The 14,057-nt window shown below is 56.3% G+C and overlaps 1 protein-coding gene across 1 annotated transcript in view; it reads right to left on the bottom strand.

The window, feature by feature from the left end:
- Nucleotides 1–1,547: 1,547 nt before the first annotated feature.
- The window catches only part of LOC138751073 (helicase SRCAP-like), a 29,207-nt gene continuing 16,697 nt past the window's right edge, over nucleotides 1,548–14,057 (bottom strand). Inside the window, 13 exon segments of the mRNA XM_069913154.1 lie at nucleotides 1,548–1,696; nucleotides 2,182–2,396; nucleotides 3,276–3,445; nucleotides 3,846–4,032; nucleotides 5,398–5,534; nucleotides 6,466–6,626; nucleotides 6,629–6,657; nucleotides 7,557–7,726; nucleotides 8,310–8,446; nucleotides 9,412–9,589; nucleotides 9,718–9,929; nucleotides 11,836–11,985; nucleotides 12,087–12,176. Coding sequence (XP_069769255.1) covers nucleotides 1,563–1,696; nucleotides 2,182–2,396; nucleotides 3,276–3,445; nucleotides 3,846–4,032; nucleotides 5,398–5,534; nucleotides 6,466–6,626; nucleotides 6,629–6,657; nucleotides 7,557–7,726; nucleotides 8,310–8,446; nucleotides 9,412–9,589; nucleotides 9,718–9,929; nucleotides 11,836–11,985; nucleotides 12,087–12,176 — 1,970 coding nt within the window. The 3' untranslated portion in view covers nucleotides 1,548–1,562.

Genomic DNA, 14,057 nt, shown 5'->3' with positions numbered 1-14,057 from the left:
GGAGAGAAAGGAAGGGAAGAGAAGGGAAGGGGAGAGAAGGGAAGGGGAGAGAGGGAAGGGGAGAGAAGGGAAGGGGAGAGAAGGGAAGGGGAGAGAAGGGAAGGGGAGAGAAGGGAAGGGGAGAGAAGGGAAAGGGAGAGAAGGGAAGGGGAAGGGAAAGGGAAGGGAGAAGGGGGGGGGAATGAAGCGAAGGGGGGGAAGAGAAGGGAGGGGGAAAAGAAGGGAAGGGGAAGAGAGGGGAAGGGGGAAAGGGAAAGGAAGGGAAGGGGGGAAGAGAAGGGAAGGAAGTGTGCACTCACCTTGCACCTGCCGGGGGGTTCCAGAGCTCATGGGCCTTAGCTGTGGCCCAGCCAAGGTCAGCTTGTTCCCCTGGATCTGGAAGGTGACAGGTTTGCTGCCTTGAGATGGTGTCGGTGCCTGCCGTCCAGTCAGTGAGGCCAGTTGTCCAATACTGACCACCTCTCCCGCTGGAGGGGCGAGGGGGCGGAGTGAGAGAGGGCAGAAGACAGGTCACTCCGATCCCACTATCCCTGTACACTGACAGTTCAGCTCCCAAAGTTCCCTCACTTCATCCCCTCCCCAAATGTCCCTCTCCCTGACCTTCGCTGAAACACTCCTTCAATTAATCCTTATCCCAAAAACTTCCCGTCTTGAAATACTCCCTCTCAGAACCTCATCCCAGAAAAACGTTTTCACCCAAACATCCTCTCCCTCCGCCCAAAACACTCCTCACCTCCGTCATCCTAAAATCATGTTCCTCTCCACCCTTTCCCCCGCCCTAACCCCCACCACTCACACTCATGCTTCTCTCCCCTCCCGTTCATCCCTCCCCATCCGTCCCCTTCCCCCTGCCCATCCATTCCCCTTCCCCCATCTGTCCCCTTTCCCCTCCCCATCTGCCCCCTTTCTTCACTCCCCCATCTGTCCCCTTTCCCTCCCCATCTGCCCCCTTTCTTCACTCCCCCATCTGCCCCCTTTCTTCACTCCCCCATATGCCCCCTTTCTCCACTCCCGTCCATCCCCTTTCCCCACAACCCCGTCCGTCCCTTCCCCACAAACCCGTCCGTCCCCTTTCCCACTCACCCCATCGTCGCCTTCCCCCACTCCCCCGTTTGTCCCCTTTCCTCCCCACACTCAGTCCCCTTCCCCCTCCCTTGCCTGTCCTTTTTCCTCCTCCCCCTACCTATCACTTCCCCCTCCCCATCCCCACCCCCACCTCTTCCCCCCTCCACTTACTGGGCAGGCGGGCCTGCGTGTCCGGGCTCAGGATCAAGCGCTGGGCCAAGGGGCTGCCGGCTGCCCCAGGCAAGGTGTAACTGGCCAGGGTGTGAGGAGGGGCTCCTGGGCTTGGGCTCACCCGCAGGGCCGAGAGGGAGACAGGCCTCAGTCCCAGGCTGACTGAGGGGGAGGCCTGGACACTGCTACCCAGGACTGGGTTCCGAGGGGCAGCCAGGATGGTGCGTGGGGTCCCGGTGACCTGAGGGAGAGGAAGGGGAGGTGGCAGACCTGCAATGGAGAGAGAAAAAGTGCAGAGATTAGGATGGGACAGGATTGGTGTCTCATCACGGGGGAGCAGGGGGGGGTGGGGGACACGGGTCAGGGTATAGATACCCTACCATGTCTATACACTGGTCAGTGTATAGATATCCCTCTGAGAGAGGTATGGTGAGACACCTGTCAGTGTACAGATATCCTCCTGAGGGAGAAAGATAGAGAGGCACTGGTCAGTTTAGAGATATTCCACACCAACCCCTCTGGGAGATGGATGGCAAGATTACTGTTCAATGTATAGGTATCCGCCAAGAGAGGGGGAAAGAGAAAGTGACTGTACAGATATCCCCCTGAGAGAGATGAAGAGACACCCATCAGTGTACAGGCACTGAGGGAGATGGAGAGATACCAGTCAGTGTACAGGCAGCGAGGGAGATGGAGACACACCGGTCAGTGTACAGGCAGCGAGGGAGATGGAGACACACCAGTCAGTGTACAGCCACCGAGGGAGATGGAGAGACACCGGTCAGTGTACAGGCACCGAGGGAGATGGAGAGAAACCGGTCAGTGTACAGGCACCGAGGGAGATGGAGAGATACTGGTCAGTATAGAGGCACAGAGAGAGAGATGGAGAAATAGCGCTCAATGTACACTCATTCCTGAGGCAGGGGGAGGGGGAAGTGTCCTTACCGTGCATGACGCTGGCGGCCTGCGAGGCAGTGCTGACGACAGCTTGGAGAGCCGCGGTTGTCTGTACAGGGTGGAGCAACTCAGTGGGTGTGGTGAGGAGTGTCCGTGCCGGGCCCTGTGTCTGCGGTTGGCTCTGGGGCACCAGGAGAGGCGGCCGGGTACTGTTGACCAGGAGCACTGTGCGGCCATCCGGTTTCTGGGTGGATTGTAGCATCCTGGAGGCAGAGGGAGCGGAGGTGAGAAGGGTTCTGTGAGGTAGGAAGCGGGCTCCGTGAAGGGGTGGTCACTGACAATGGGAAGATTAAAATTAAAGGAGGTGGAGAGACAAGCAGCCAATGTGGAGAAGGAGGCGAGTTTTGGGAGCTCCGTGAGGTGGGAGGTGGGTGGGGCGGGGGCAGCCACAGGATGGGGTGGAGGATGGATTCCTAGAGGGGGATGGGATTGAGGACAGAGTTGGGACTGGACAGGGGTACTGGGAGACGATGGGTGAGGGGACAAAGTGGAGGACAGGCTCAGGTTCCGGGAGAGGGAGGGGGAGGGGATGGTGTCAAGGACGAGCTCTGGGAGAAGTGGGTGTGGGGGCTCAGGCAGAGGGAAGGGGACAGGCCAGGTTTGGGTAACAGGCTGCACCCTCCTGTTCAACTTCATCTCAATGGAATGGGGTCTGGGAGAAGGAGGGGACAAAGTCCGGGAGAGTGATTGGTCTCCTGGAGAGGGAGTGGGGGACAGGCTGCACCCACCTGTTTACATTCATCTGGGACAGGATGGGGTTTGGGCAGGGGGCTGGAGAGGGAGGGGGATGGGGTCCGGGAGAGTGATCAGTCTCCTGGAGAGGGAGTGGGGACAGGTTGCACCCACCTGTTTACCTTCATCCGGCTGGGATGGGGTCTGGGCTGGGGGCTGGGAGAGGGAGGATGAGCTGCACCCACATATTCATCTTCATCTGGACGGAGCGGGGTCTGGGCAGAGGACCAGGAGAGGGAGAAGGATAGGCTCCAGGGGAGAGATGAGCTGCACCCCATGTTCACCTTCATCCGGACTGGCCGGGGGACCGGGAGAGGATGGTCTCCAGGGTAGGGACAAGTTGCACCCACCTGTTCACCTTCATCCGGACTGGGCGGGGTCTGGGTGGGGGCTCTGGCGAGTCGGCGATCTCCTCAATGAGTTTCAGGGAGACCTGACGGGCCGGCAGAAACTCTTCAGCCTCGTGCCTCGACAGCTTGCCCTCCACGTTGATCAGGTCAAACAGGTTCAGGTCCACCTGCTGGAGAGAGGATGGAGACCCAGAGTCAGGAGGAAGGGGGCAAAGGGGAAATGGGAGGGGAGGGGGGGGAAGAGAGGACTGGGTCCCAGAGGTGAGAGCAGGATGGGAGGAGGGGAGATAAAGAACTGGAACCTAGAGGTGAGAAGGGGGGTGGGGGTGGGGGTGGAGAGGGAGAGGATGAGACCCCAGAGGTGAGAGCAGGAGGGGAGGAGAAGGGGGGAGGGTGGAGAGAGAGGACTGGAACCCAGTGGTCAGGGGGGGTGGGGGGAGGACGGGGACCCAGGAGGGGGAGGTGGGAGAAAGAGGACAGAGACCCAGAGACAAGGAGAATTGGGCAAGGGGGGTGGGCAAGGGATTGCAAGATGCAGGAAGGGGAGGTGACGGGGGCTTGTTCTCTTACCTGGAATGGCTGAGGGCTGAGGGCCTGGAGCACGAGGGAGGCAGTGGTGTAGCAGATGCCCTGGGTAATGAAAGGGGAATGGGTGGGCCGCGGATCGAACAGGTTGGGGTGGTTGCAAACTTTCCTCAGCTGCATCAGGATGTTAATGACACTCATGAAGTGCCCACTCTCCAAGGTCTCCTTCGTCCTGGGGATGGGGAAGAGGCAGCAAAGGGAAAACAGGTCAGCCAAGGGCTTATCACACACTCCTGGAGTGCGAAACTTCCTGTCCTCCGTCCCGTCACACAATCCTGGGGTGGGGCACAGAGTAAAGCTCCCTCTACACCGTCCCATCATATACTGCCAGGTGGGGCACAGAGTGAAACTCCCTCTCACACTTCCCGTCACACATTCCAGGGGTCCATCACTCCCTCTCCCACGTCCCGTCACACAATCCCAGGGTAGGACACAGAGTGAAGCTCCCTCTACCCCATCCCATCACGCGCTCCCAGGGTCCGAAACTCCACCTCCCCATCCCGTCTCACACTCTCAGGATGGGACAGTGAAGCTCCCTCACCCCCAGTCCCATCTCACACTGTCAGGATGGGACAGAGTGAAGCTCCCTCTTCCTCCTGTCCTGTCACATACTCCCAGGGTGGGACACAGAGTGAAGCTCCACCTACCCCGTCCCATCATATACTGCTGGGTGGGGCACAGAGTCAAGCTCCCTCTTCCCCATCCCGTCACACGCTCCCAGGGTCCAAAACTCCACCTCCCCATCCCGTCTCACACTCTCAGGATGGGACAGTGAAGCTCCCTCACCCCCAGTCCCATCTCACACTGTCAGGATGGGACAGAGTGAAGCTCCCTCTTCCTCCTGTCCTGTCACATAGTCCCAGGGTGGGACACAGATTGAAGCTCCACCTACCCCGTCCCATCATATACTGCCGGGTGGGGCACAGAGTAAAGCTCCCTCTTCCCCATCCCATCATGTGCTCCCAGGGTCCGAAACTCCACCTCCCCATCCCGTCTCACACTCTCAGGATGGGACAGTGAAGCTCCCTCACCCCCAGTCCCATCTCACACTGTCAGGATGGGACAGAGTGAAGCTCCCTCTTCCTCCTGTCCTGTCACATACTCCCAGGGTGGGACACAGAGTGAAGCTCCACCTACCCCGTCCCATCATATACTGCCGGGTGGGGCACAGAGTCAAGCTCCCTCTTCCCCATCCCATCACGTGCTCCCAGGGTCCGAAACTCCACCTCCCCATCCCGTCTCACACTCTCAGGATGGGACAGTGAAGCTCCCTCACCCCCAGTCCCATCACACACTCCCAGAGTGGGACAGAATGAAGATCCCTCTCCCCCATCCGGTCACACTGTCCCGGGGTCTGAAACTCCACCTCCCCATCCTGTCTCACACTGTCAGGATGGGACACAGAGTGAAGCTCCCTCTCCCTCATCCCGTCGCACACTCTCGGCTTTGGGCCGAGGAAGAAGTTCTCTCTGGGAGGTTTGGAGGCAGGTTAACTTGTCGAGGTGACAAGGAGAGGGGATAGATGAGGTGGACTCACGAGGCTTGCGACATGAAGTCATCATAGAGGTAGCGCTGCCTGTTTGACAGCCGGCATTGCACCACGTGCTCGTACTTCTTCGGCATCTGCTTAGCCACATCAACTTTCACCCTGCGGAGGAGGAACGGTCGGAGAACCTGGGGGATCACCGAAGTTCAGAGTCACACACTCGAGGGTATCAGGACACCCTATAAGCAGTGACACATTCCCCGGGACTCCCTTACACCCAGACATGCTCCCCGGAACCCCCTGTAAAACCATGACACACCCCCACAGGACCCCATGTACACCCCAACATGTTCCCCGGGAACCCCTGTAAACCATGACACACTCCCCAGGACCCTGTGTACACCCCATGTTCCCCGGGAACCCCTGTAAACTCAAATACGTTCCCCCGGGTCCCCTTTAAACCATGTCAAGTTCCCCTGGATCCCCTGTAAACTCCCAACACATTCCATGGGATCCCCTGTAAAGCCCCACACGTTCCCCGGGAATCCCCTATAAACCACGACACCCTCCCTGGGACCCCATGTAATCGTGACATGTTTCCTGGGACCCCGGTAAACCCTGAATCTCCTGTAAACTGTGACATACTCAAAAGGACGCCTGTAAGCGGTGACACACTCTCCGAGACTTCTTGTAAACCCTGATGCCTCCCTGGGATCCCTGTAAACCATAACACATTCCTCAAGACCCCTTGTAAACCCTGATGCACTCCCCGGGACCCTTGTAAATTGTGATACACTCCCGGGACTCCCTGTAAACACCGGCACACTCCCTGGGACCCCCTGTAAACCACAACACGTTCCGCAGGAACCCCTATAAACTCCAACGCACCCCCGACCCCCTGCAAACACCGACACATAATCACAGGGCTGAAATTTCCAGGAAGGGAATAGAAGAGCATCTCCGAGAGGGGGTGAGGAAGGACCAGGACTGAGGGCAAGAGATTCTCACAGAGGGGCTATGCTCCTGGTGATAGTGAATCTCGAGGATGAAACCTTAGGTGGGGGGGGGGGGGGTTGGTGGTGAGAGCGCAGGGTGAGGAAGGGGAGGGGTTTCCCTTACCTTGTGCAACCGTTTGACCAGGTTCTCGTTGTATTCCTGACTGCCCTCGATCATCCCAGTGAGCGGGTTGGAAAACCACTCCTTGAACTCCCGGTGGGACTGGAAGACGTGAGGCATGAGGAAGTGCATCAGGGACCAGAGCTCCATCAGGCTGTTCTGCAGGGGGTTCCTGTGAGAAGCAGGCGCCTCTGGCTGTGGGTGAGGTGGGAGGATGGAGGAGGGGGAAGAAGATGAGTCAGACAGTAAAAGAATGGTTTAGACTAAAGTGCTGGAAACTTTTCTCCCCGGCTTTGCCTCTCTCGACCCCTTCGACTCTCCACCGTAAACACCGGCAATCTCTCTCTTCTCCCGCTCCAGAATAGGATCGGGGTGCCTGCAGACTCCCGCGAGGGACAGGGACAACCCTCCTCACCTCTCTGTCCTACTAGAAGTCAGCAATGCCACATTTCCATTAGCAACCCGAGAATGTTAACAGCTTATCCGAATCACAACCTCAGCTTCACCCTGTCCAACGCAATGCCTTTCCCACCATCTCCCCAGTAACTTATTAACTCTCCTGCCTGGTTTTGGGAGGATGTTGGTGGGATGGGGGAGAGAGGACGGTGACCAACACTGGGACAATCCCCAGGCGAATCTCTCTGACCTGAGAGTGTCGATAGCTTATCCCCACCACAATGCTGGCCTCACCCAACTTCATCAACTGATTATCCCCACAGCAACCCTGCCCTCACCAGAGTTCACTGACAGCTTATTCTCACTGAAACCCAACTTTCACCCAAGTTTATTGAGAGCGTATCCCCGCTACAAACCTGCCCTCACCCAACTTTGTCAATGGCTTATCTCCAGCACAAGCTTGGCCTCACGACTTCAACAACTTATCCCCACTGCAACCCTGACTTCACACAAGATCATCAATGGCTTATCCCCACAGCAACCCTGCCCTCACCCCATCTGCCATATTCCAAAATCCTTTCCCACTCCCTCTACAATCAATTAAACTTGTTCACTCTCCTGCCTAGTTCTGAGGGGGAGAAGACTGGCTCAAGACGATACCCCGGGAGCAGCAGCGTCTGTGGGACAAGCAGACTGACCTGTTGAAGCGGAGCAGGGACTGCCAGCGCTGGGACTTGAAGTTCTTGATGTTCTGCGCCTCGTCCAGGATCATGTACCTCCAGTTCTTGCGGCGGAAGGCTTGGTGGTCCTGCAACACCAGCTTGTACGAGGTGATGCAGACGTGGAAGGCATTAGGCTTGGTCCAACCCTATGGGAGGGGTCAGAGGAAACAATTAAAGGCAGGAAGCTGAGAGGGGAGGATGGCGATAAAAGGGAGAGGGCAGAGAGGGATGGTTAAAGGTGGAGGGGGGGAGACAAGGGGCCAGTTAAAAAAACGAAGAGGGTCCAATATGGGGATGGTTAAAGGCGCAGGGGGTCCCGAGGGGGGGGGGGGGCAGTTAAAGGTGCAGGGGGGCCAGTTAAAAGTGCAGGGGGTCCCCAGAGGGGCCGGTTAAAGGCGCAGTGGGTCCCGAGTGGGGGCGGTTAAAGGCGCTTGGGGCTTCAAGGGAGGCCGGTTAAAGGCACAGGGGGTCACGAGCAGGGCCAGTTAAATACGCGGGGCGCCTGGGGGAAGTTTACAGGCGGGGGCCCAAGGTGGAAAGGTTACAGGTGTGGGACCCCCCGAGGAGGGCTGGTTAAAGGCAGAGGGGCCCTGAGGGGGCCGGGTAAAGGCAGAGGGGCCCCAAGGGGGGCTGCGTAAAGGCAGGAGGCTGAAGGTTGGACAGTTAAAAGGCGGATGGTGGAGGACAGGGATCAGGAACACATGGGCCTACCTCCCCCCACCCCCTCACCTGTCTCTTCAGTTTGCGCTCCTTCTGCACCCCGTAGTAGGTGAGGATCTTGAAGGATGGGCACCAGCGCTTAAACTCCATCTCCCAGTTCAACATCACACTGGTGGGCACGATGATCAGGTGGGGGCCCCAGTTGCCTGTCGGGGTTTGTGAGGAGGGAGGGAGGGAGGATCAGAGCAGGCAGTTATACCTCCTCCCACCACCTTGCCCATCTAACCCCTACTCTCTCTGCTTCTATCTCCCATTCTGACCCTCCCCATCCCCCACACTACCCCCACCCCAAGAGTTTTCAGCTTTCTCAGTGACCAGGTGGGCCCCTCCCCTTCAAAATTATTATCACCACTTCCCCTTGCACCCCTCCCTGTCCCCAATTACCCCTCGCTTCTCCTCCTCCCTACCCATACCCTCTCCCATTCCCTGATCCTTCTCTCTTCCCTCTCCCCACCACTCCCGTCTCCGTGCCCACCTTTGCTACTCCTGACCCCCCTTCCCTTGTTCCCAAATCCCCATCGCTTTCCCCTCTCCCTACCACCGCACATTACTCAACCCCCCACCACCCACCCTGTCTTCCCCCAGCCCTATCCCACACCCCCTGCCTCCCTCTCCTCCCACCAGTTCCCCTCTCTCCCCAACCCCGACCCCTTCTCGATCCCAACCTCCTCTCTCCTCACCCCTCTTTCCCTACCACCGGCACCTTCTCTCCCAACCCCACTCCACCTTTCCCCCATCACTGACCCCATCTCCCACCCCAACTCCCATTCTCCTCCACCCCGACCCCCTTCTCCCACCCCAAACCCCCACTCTCCTCCACCCCAACCACCTCTCCCCATTCCGACCCTCCCCCCCACTCCTGAACCCTCCTCACCCAATCCCCTCCCATCCCGACCCCTTCCCTACCCCTTGACCCTCTCCTCACCCAAACCCCTTCCCCATCCTGACCCTCTCCCTCACCTCAACACCTCTCCCCACCCACCTCAACCCCCTTCTCCATCCCGACCACTCTCACCCCCCCGACCCCTTCCCCCCCACTCGCTGACCCCCTCTCTACTCCCACCCAACCCCCTCTCTCCCCTCCACCTCCACACCGGTAGAGGGGTCTCACATTTCTCCACGGCCAGGTGGGCCAGCAGGGCGATGGTCTGGATGGTCTTGCCCAGCCCCATCTCATCGGCCAGGATACCATTCAGCCTCTTCTCGTACATGGTGACCAGCCAGTCCAGACCGATGTGCTGGTACTCTCGCAGGGTTCCCCTCAGGAGCGCAGGCACTGGGGTCTTCACCTGGGGAGAAGCGAGGTAGAGGTCAAGAGGGAACCCGTCAGGGGCGGTCCGGGGTCTGTGGGGGGTCTGGAGGGTGGTCCAGGATACACCAGGAGGTCCGGAGGGTAGTCCAGGAGACCCAAACCTACCTGCGCGGTGGCCAGCGTATAACCTTTGGGCTGAAGGCTCTCGGCAGCAGCCGCGATGTCCGTGATCTCCTTCTTGGGACCCGGGCAGGGGGTGATGTCCCTGCCTCGGATCCCATCCTGAAGCAAGTACTCCATACCAATCTCCTCCTCTTCTTCTTCGTCCTCCTCCTCCTCTGTCGAGTCCTCCTCCTCCTCCGTCGAGTCCTCCGAAGCTGATGGCGGAATGTGAGAGAGAGCCGGGCTTCAGTCGGACAGACTCGAGGCAGGCTTTCTAGCCCACCTTCTCCATGCTGTCCCACCCCAATCAATTCCCACTTAAACATTCCCTGACAGCAGACGGAACAGGTCCCCCCTCAACTTGGTTGCAATGGAATTAGTGTGGGAGCTGACACAGGGCCATGAGGAGAGAGCGGGTCAGTGTGGGGGACTGACACGGGGCTGTGGGGAGAGAGCAGGGCAGTGGTATCAGTGTGGGAACTGACACGGGGCTGTGGGAAGAGAGAGGGACTGGGATCAGTGTGGGGACTGACATGGGGCTGTGCAGAGAGAGCAGGGCAGTGGGATCAGTGTGGGGACTGACAAAGGTCTGTGGGGAGAGAGCGGGGCAGTGGGATCAGTGTGGGGACTGACACGGGCTGTGGGGAGAGACCAGGGCAGTGGGATCAGTGTGGGACTGACACAGGGCTGTGGGGAGAGAGAGGGGCAGTGGGATCAGTGTGGGGACTGACACGGGGCTGTGGGGAGAGACAGGGCAGTGGGATCAGTGTGGGGACTGACACAGGGCAGTGGGGAGAGAGAGGGGCAGTGGGATCAGTGTGGGGACTGACACGGGTCTGTGAGAAGAGAACAGGGCAGTGGGATTAGAACATCAGAAACAGGAACGGGAGTAGGCCATCCGACCGTCGAGCCTGCTCCACCATTCAATGTGATCATGGTTGATCCAACGATGGGGTCATCTCCACCTACCTGCCTTTTCCCCACATTCTTTAATTCCCTGACTATGTAACTTTCTCTTAAATACATTCACTTAGGCTGCCTCCACTACTTCAATGGACAATGAATTCCACAAATTCGCCCCCTCTGGGTAGTTCCTCATCTCTGCCTTTAATCTACTATCCTGAATCTTGAGGCTCTAGTTCCCGTCTCCCCCACCAACGAGAACAACTTACCTACTAATTTTATCTATGCCTTTCATAATTTTATCTGTGCCTACAATATCCCCTCTCGTTCTTCTAAATTCCAGCGAGTACAGACCCATGTGACTCAATCTCTGCATCATGTGCAGTTTGGTTCACCTAACTACAGAAAAGATAGAAAGAATACAAAGAAGATTTACTAAGATGTTACCTGGACTTCAGGAAATGAGTTACAGGAAAGGTTAAACACGTTCAGACTTTATTCCAAAGAGCATAGAAGAACGAGAAAAGATTTGAAGGAGGGGGACAGACAAAGTAAATGTAGGTCAGCTTTTCCCACTGAGGGTGGGTGAGATGCAAACCAGAGGACATGGGTTAAAGGGGAAAGGTTTAGGGGGAACTTCTTCACATGGAGAGTGGTGGAAGTGTGGAGCAAGCTGAAGGGAACGTGGGCTCAGTTTTTAACATTTAAGAATTTGGACAGGTACCTGGATGGGAAGGGAATTGAGGGAAATGAACTGGGTGAAGGTCAGTGGGATAAGGCAGAATAATAGTTTGGCACAGTCCAAAAGGGCTGAAGGGACTGTTTCTAAGCTGCAATCTTCTATGGTTCCATTATGATAGCCCTGCCCCTCATTTCTGCAATTGACCTGGTGAACCTCCTCTGCATTGCCTCCAAAGCCAGTCCATCCTTCCTCAAGTAAAACCAGAACTGCATGCAGTATTCCAGATGTGGCCTCACCCGTACCTTGTCCAGCTGAGCATGGACTCCCTGCTCCTAAATTTTCCTTTTTGCCCTTGCAAACCAACCCTTTTGCGATTCATGCACAAGCACCACAAAGTCCTGCACGGCAGCACGCCTCAATCACTTGCAATTTAAATAATAATCTGATTTGTTTGGTGAGTGACTTTGGGTAGAGGGAGACGGTGTGACTGTTCGGGACCGACATGAGGCAGTGGGAATCTGGACCCCCTCGCACACCTGAAGACTGGCTGCTCTCTTGAAATACAGAGCTAGAGTCCTCCTCTTCCTCCTCTGAGGAGGAAGACTCAGAATCAGAGTCCGGTGTCTCGATGGCTGCACCCCGATCCAGGTGGTATCGACGCAGGAGATCGGCCACAGGCAGCTCATCTGTGTGGGGGTGGGGGCAGAGAGGGGAGAAAGATTAAATTCAGCTCAGCCCCGAGGGAGTAATGAACAATTCGTGAAGCACAGAGTACTGCCATCCTTACTTTCTCTGGCGAGTTCATCCAACTCTGCAGCGTGATCTTCCTCCCCCGCTAGCTCCTCCTCTGCCTCAATGGTGTCCTCCTCGTCTTCATCTGTTGGGACAACACCTCCTTCAGAGCTTCCTGGATCAGACCCCAGCCTTTGACCCACTCCCGGGGATTTATTTGAACACACCCGAATCCCTGGACCAGTGACCCACTCCCGGGGGGGGGTCTGTTATTCTATATATAAACTCCTGGATCAGACCCCAGCTTGTGACCCATTCCCGGGGATCTATTATGCAATATATGAACACTCCTGAACCCCTGGATCAGATCCCAACCTTTGACCCACCCCCAGGGATCTTTTATTCTATCATATAACCCTCCCCCCACTGAACCCTTGGATCAGACCCATGTGTAATCCACTCCTGGATATACATACTATATTTAACAACCTCCCTCCAAATCACAGGACCAGATCCCAACCTGTGACCCATTCCTGAGGATCTGTTATTCTATTTATAACATCCCCCCCCTCTAATCCCTTGATAAGATCCCAGACTGTGACCCACTGCCAGGATCTGTTATTCCACATATAAACCCCTGGATCAGATTCCACTGTGACCTACTCCCAGGGATGTTATTCTATATATAACCCCTTCCCACCCCAACCCTTGGATCAGACCCCAACCTGTGACCCACTCCTGGGGATCTGTTATTCTATATATAAACCCACTCCTGGGGATCTGTTATTCTATATATAAACCCACTCCCGGGGATCCGTTATTCTATATATAAACCCACTCCCGGGGATCCGTTATTCTATATATAAACCCACTCCCGGGGATCCGTTATTCTATATATAAACCCACTCCCGGGGATCCGCTATTCTATATATAAACCCACTCCCGGGGATCCGCTATTCTATATATAAACCCACTCCCGGGGATCCGCGATTCTATATATAAACCCACTCCCGGGGATCCGCGATTCTATATATAAACCCACTCCCGGGGATCCGCGATTCTATATATAAACCCACTCCCGGGGATCCGCGATTCTATATATAAACCCACTCCGGGGATCCGGGATTCTATATATAAACCCACTCCCGGGGATCCGGGATTCTATATATAAACCCACTCCCGGGGATCCGCGATTCTATATATAAACCCACTCCCGGGGATCCGGGATTCTATATATAAACCCACTCCCGGGGATCCGGGATTCTATATATAAACCCACTCCCGGGGATCCGCGATTCTATATATAAACCCACTCCCGGGGATCCGCGATTCTATATATAAACCCACTCCCGGGGATCCGCGATTCTATATATAAACCCACTCCCGGGGATCCGCGATTCTATATATAAACCCACTCCCGGGGATCCGCGATTCTATATATAAACCCACTCCCGGGGATCCGCGATTCTATATATAAACCCACTCCCGGGGATCCGCGATTCTATATATAAACCCACTCCCGGGGATCCGCGATTCTATATATAAACCCACTCCCGGGGATCCGCGATTCTATATATAAACCCACTCCCGGGGATCCGCGATTCTATATATAAACCCACTCCCGGGGATCCGCGATTCTATATATAAACCCACTCCCGGGGATCCGCGATTCTATATATAAACCCACTCCCGGGGATCCGCGATTCTATATATAAACCCACTCCCGGGGATCCGCGATTCTATATATAAACCCACTCCCGGGGATCCGCGATTCTATATATAAACCCACTCCCGGGGATCCGCGATTCTATATATAAACCCACTCCCGGGGATCCGCGATTCTATATATAAACCCACTCCCGGGGATCCGCGATTCTATATATAAACCCACTCCCGGGGATCCGCGATTCTATATATAAACCCACTCCCGGGGATCCGCGATTCTATATATAAACCCACTCCCGGGGATCCGCGATTCTATATATAAACCCACTCCCGGGGATCCGCGATTCTATATATAAACCCA

Source organism: Narcine bancroftii, unplaced genomic scaffold (genome assembly GCF_036971445.1).
Source record: "Narcine bancroftii isolate sNarBan1 unplaced genomic scaffold, sNarBan1.hap1 Scaffold_646, whole genome shotgun sequence".
Taxonomy (NCBI): Eukaryota; Metazoa; Chordata; class Chondrichthyes; order Torpediniformes; family Narcinidae; genus Narcine; species Narcine bancroftii.
Note: the sequence above shows the minus strand (reverse complement) of the source record. Positions and strands in the feature narration are given on the sequence as shown.